We start from the raw sequence: 4,891 nt of genomic DNA on the forward strand, positions 1-4,891 counted from the left end.
TTGATCAGCGTTTGGACGCTGTCGGATAATTGGAGCCTCTGGCCATGGGAGCCTCTCGGTGGCGAATATCTCGGTGACGCTTTTGGTGAGTGGCGTCCATCTGGAGTTCCGGTTCGACGACTGCATGTTATCCTTTCCGCCTAACCGAGGGCGAGAGCTGGATGAGGTGTCAAAGTTTACCCTTGACTGCCAAATGCCTAGCTTCCTCTTTTTGTTTAGTCGGGCGGTGAGGACGTTGTTTTCTCTTGTTTTCTGGGTGTAGAGGTTTGTGCTCTGGGGAAGATCTCTACCCAGTTGCTTTTCCGTTTCCGCGAAGCGTTTAGCTGCTGTCATGATGGCATCCCACGTGGATAGCATGCCGTCTTTACCCGTTAAGGTGCGGATGAGCTCTGGGTCCTTCGCGCCCTGGATGAAAGCAGCGCGAACAAGATCTTCGCTAATAGTGCCTAGACTTAGCTTCTTTGAATTGAAGCGCGTGATGAAGTCTAGTAAAGACTCATCTTCCTCTCGGATGCAGTTGAGGATCGTCCATTGCTCTTCGGTATACTTTCTTTGTTGACTGAAGTGTTGGCTGAACTTCTGCTGAAAGTCCGCCCAATCGTAGATGTGGTGGACCGGTAGACGGTCAAACCACGCTCTGGCTGCTCCAACCAGCGTCATCTGGAACATATAACACCACGTGGGTTCCGTCCAGTTGCTGACGGTTGCCCCCGCTATGAATCTGTTCAAATGATCGCCTGGGTCGGATATACCATCATAAGTGCCGATGTTGGACATCTGTTTGGCACTTCTCGGGGCGATTGCTTCCGCAATGTCCCTTGCAAACTTGGATGTTCCCGCATTTGCAGCAGTTGGTCTAAAGGTTTTGGAGAAGTCACGTGGGTTTCCCCCCGCGTTCCTTTGTTTGAAGGTTTCTCCAAAATTCCTTCTCGGTTGGAAGTCTGTTTCCTTACGCTTCCCTTTCGCCCTATGGCGAGGGTTTGCGTCGGTGTCGGATTCCTCCCGATCATCGTCCGAGTACTCGCACTCACTGCTCATGTTGAGTTGTTGTCGAGTGCTTCCAAATTCGTCAGCCTGTTGGATGGAACGTAAGCGTTCGTCCAACTCAGCTTGGAATTCCTTCTGACGTGCTTCCGCCCACGCTTTAACTTGTTCAAGTGTTTGGCGGGGGAGCCTCGTCTGTTGTCTTTCCACCTGGGTATCAATGAATCCCAGGGGATGATTGTTTACTGCACTTGCCCCGGCTTGGGTAACCGGGGTAGTGTTCGTAAAATTTACTGCACTTGCCCCGACTTGAGTAACCGGGGTAGTGTTCGTAAAATTTGTATACTCGCAGGTGTTCCTCCCAGTAGCTGGGGTTGTGATTACCGGGGTTTCTTGGTCACTCGCTGGCCTCGGGACCGAAGTAACGTTAACCATCTTTCCAGAAGTTTTGAAAAAACTGAAAAAGAATAAGTTCTAGCTTTTATGCACGGATGGCGCCAATGAAGAAACACTAAGTGACCCCGGCAGATTACGGATAATCTGGGGGTTAAATAGATGTTTCCCACGAGGGTTAGGTCCAGCAAGATGGTTATTCTTCTGATGACCTGCAAAATAGACACCGTGAGCTCGTCACTGAGAAGGGGGGGGTACCTCCTTGTGACCACCCTCCGGCGTAAGAATCAGACTCGATTGCTCTTGAATATAAGTGTATATTAAGAGAAATAGCTAGAGAGAAGATGATGATACCGTTCCAAGGTGTTGGAGTATTTATAGCCGAAGGTAGGTGTCCAAGAAGGTACAGCCGGCTGTATAATATTCCTTTTCTACCAACTGTGGGCTACGCACGTGCCGTGCTGGTGGTTGGTGGGTAGGCAGCGGCTGATAGTGACATGGCCGGCTGTGTACTATTCCTTTTCCACCAACTGCAAACTATGTACATGCCACGACAAGGGTTGGTGAGTAGGCAGCGGCTGATAGTGACATTAAGTACTAGAGCGTGCTGCTCGTCGTACTGTTGTCAGTGAGCTGTCGCAGCTTTGGTCAGATCTTTTGTCCATACCTTGGCAGGTATAGTACAAAAGATCCTCCAGTAGCGTACGGACTGGCTCATTTGGGCGGAAGTTTTCCTGGCTTTGGGCGGGAGTATTCCCGGCTTGCTCATTCCTTCTTCAGGTGACATTACTGAATTATTTGAGAGTTAGTGCCTTGTGCGTGTAGCCTTGCTGTGCGGGTAGCCTTTCCTGATGGCTAGTATCCGTAGCTGTGGGAACAGGCGGAGTACGTCACCATTGGGAGGCTTTTCCTGCGGGAACAGCTTGCGTACTGCGCGTAAGGACGTCGCGTCTCTGAGCATGGTTGGTCCTGCGGATCCAGTTGGTCTTTGCGCAGACGTCCCTCTTTAAGGGAGTCTTGCGAGTTCAACTGCGCAGACGTCTCTCTTCGAGGTGAGTCTTGCAGGTCCAACTGCGCAGACGTCCCTGTTTAAGGTGAGTCTTGCGGGTCCAACCGCGCAGACGTCCCTGTTCAAGGTGAGTCTTGCGGGTCTAACTGGGCTCTGCTGGGACCTACCTCTTCACGTTCAAATCTTACAATGCCAAGGTTTGATGATGTCAAGAAGAAGTAATAGATGTAAAGTAGGTGTTGTTAAATAAAAACAAAAGATAAATGCTAATGTACATAATAAATATATAGAAATTTATTTAAAACTAAAATAATACTTTAAAGTGCCATCAAACTCTTAAATTAAGGTATATTTGTCTCCTACTTTAGGTGGAGGAAATCTTCAACAAATATTGCTTTTACACAAACTTCCCCTATCTTGACTATTTACTCTCTCTTTCTTTCTTTTCTTTCATTTTATATATTTTTTCTCTACCTTCGGGGTGTTTTAAATAATTATACATGATGTTCGCATTTATATATATAAAAAAAACAAAGAAAGAAACAATGTTTTGGGTTCCTATAAAAGGTAGACATGCCATACCCCATATTGGTACACCAGTTTCAAACCCTAGTTAGTTTGTAACATATGTTAAATAATATCAAGATAATGGAAAAAAATGTGTCTGATCTTCCCTCAACATATCATGAAGAAAGAGATGCAAGTGATCAACACTCAACACAAACATATGCCGAGAAAAAACTCAAGTTATTCGGCTTTGAGCTGCATCCTTGCGATGAAAGCGTAGATTCTTCATCACCAACGACACAAAAACAAAATAATCTTCCCACAAATTTGAAGAAATTCGAGTGCCAATATTGTTTCAAGGAGTTCATAAATTCGCAAGCGCTAGGAGGGCATCAGAACACGCACAAGAAAGAAAGATTGAAGAAAAAAATGTTGCAATTACAAGCAAGAAGGGCAAGAATCAACTACTACCTCCAACCCTACATTCATTACAAACATGCTGGTCATGTTAATTATCATGACCCTGAATTAGAGTCTAGTATTAGTTTTAGGCAGTATGACTATGATGATCATGATATGCAGTTGTCCTTCAGGGATTCATGCAGCTTCACTCTTACACATGTTGATAACACAGGATCAGGGAACTACATGAGGCCAGTTGCCATCAAACCCTCTGCTCAACCTCCACTTGATCATTTAAGTTTAAAACAGAATTATGCTGGGTTGGATCTTCAATTGAGTTTGAGCTCCAACTCCATCATGTAACCCAAATAATTAATCCATTTTCTCTCCAGAAACTTATTATGTAATTAAATTAATTTGTTTTTGTAAGATCTTGATGAAGAAAAGAAGCTTAATTAATAACTAGAGCAGATTTTTGTTTTCCTTTCTTTTCTAATTTGTTATTAAATTAATTTGTATGGTGACCAACCTATAATTTTGTGTATTTAATTAATGAAGAAAGACTATAAAATATTTATAGACTATACTATTAATTATGTTGCTTGATTACCATGGTTCGGTTTCTTATAAGAAGGAATTGTCATGAATTATTGTTTACTATTTGCTCAATTTTAAATTATGTTTTCAGAGGTATCACACTTGTCTTTGTTTTATTAATTTTTTTTCAAGCATCAAACCAGCAAGAGTTGATTAAGTGTGACTAATAATAAATTCATCCATTACCTCCTTCTAGATAACTTAGAATTTATAATCATAAAAAAATAAAAGTAGTTGTGGAAAAAGAAATAGATTAGCTAGGGAAAGAAAACAATAGTTTAAATTCTTATAAAAAAGGGTTTATATATATATATATATAGTTAATTTGCAAATTATGACGACTCTATTATATATATGCTCTCAATGCATTATTGGTTTGTCGATGTTTTAAGACTAGCTTGCTCTTTATGGCCGTGTGAGTAAATCTATATATTATCTAAACATGAAAGATTGATCATGTGATCATTAAAACGTTTTTTATATCAAAATAAATGGGAAAATTATCAAAATAACCATTCATGAAAACAAATTTCTAATTTTAGGTATCATTTACAAAAAGTTCCAGAAATAGGTATTATAAACTAGTCGTGACTGATAGTTTGTAAAAACTAATTAGAACTTGCCACATGTCCTTAAACTAACCGTAACGAGCACGTTCACTAATCATTTACTCGTCACGACTAAATAAGTTTCATGTCTCGTAATCAACGCCCACGAGTAATTCATAAGTCTTTTAGTCGCGGCGAGTAGATTATAAGGTTAAACTAGTCGCGACGAGTTAACTACTAATAAACTACTCGTGTAGTGAATGTAAACCGGGTAAACTAGTCGTCACGACTAAATGACTTATGAATTACTTGTGGGCGTTGACGAGACATGAAACTTATTTAGTCGTGACGAGTAATTGATTAATGAACGTGCTCGTTACGGTTAGTTTAAGGGCACGTGGCAGTTTTAATTGGTTCTACAAACTACTCGTCACGACTAGTTTATAATACA

At 41.7% G+C, this 4,891-nt stretch overlaps 1 protein-coding gene across 1 annotated transcript; it reads left to right on the forward strand.

Annotated features, from left to right (window-relative positions):
- Positions 1-3,034: 3,034 nt before the first annotated feature.
- LOC143591438 (zinc finger protein 5-like) lies at positions 3,035-3,658 on the forward strand. Its single transcript, XM_077071640.1, has one exon. It carries the CDS (start codon positions 3,035-3,037, stop codon positions 3,656-3,658), a length of 624 nt encoding a protein of 207 aa, XP_076927755.1.
- The last annotated feature ends 1,233 nt before the right edge of the window (positions 3,659-4,891 follow it).

The sequence above is a fragment of the Bidens hawaiensis genome, unplaced genomic scaffold, assembly GCF_021521415.1.
Source record: "Bidens hawaiensis isolate Kalapana, Puna unplaced genomic scaffold, B.hawaiensis_p1.1 tig00039663_1, whole genome shotgun sequence".
Taxonomy (NCBI): Eukaryota; Viridiplantae; Streptophyta; class Magnoliopsida; order Asterales; family Asteraceae; genus Bidens; species Bidens hawaiensis.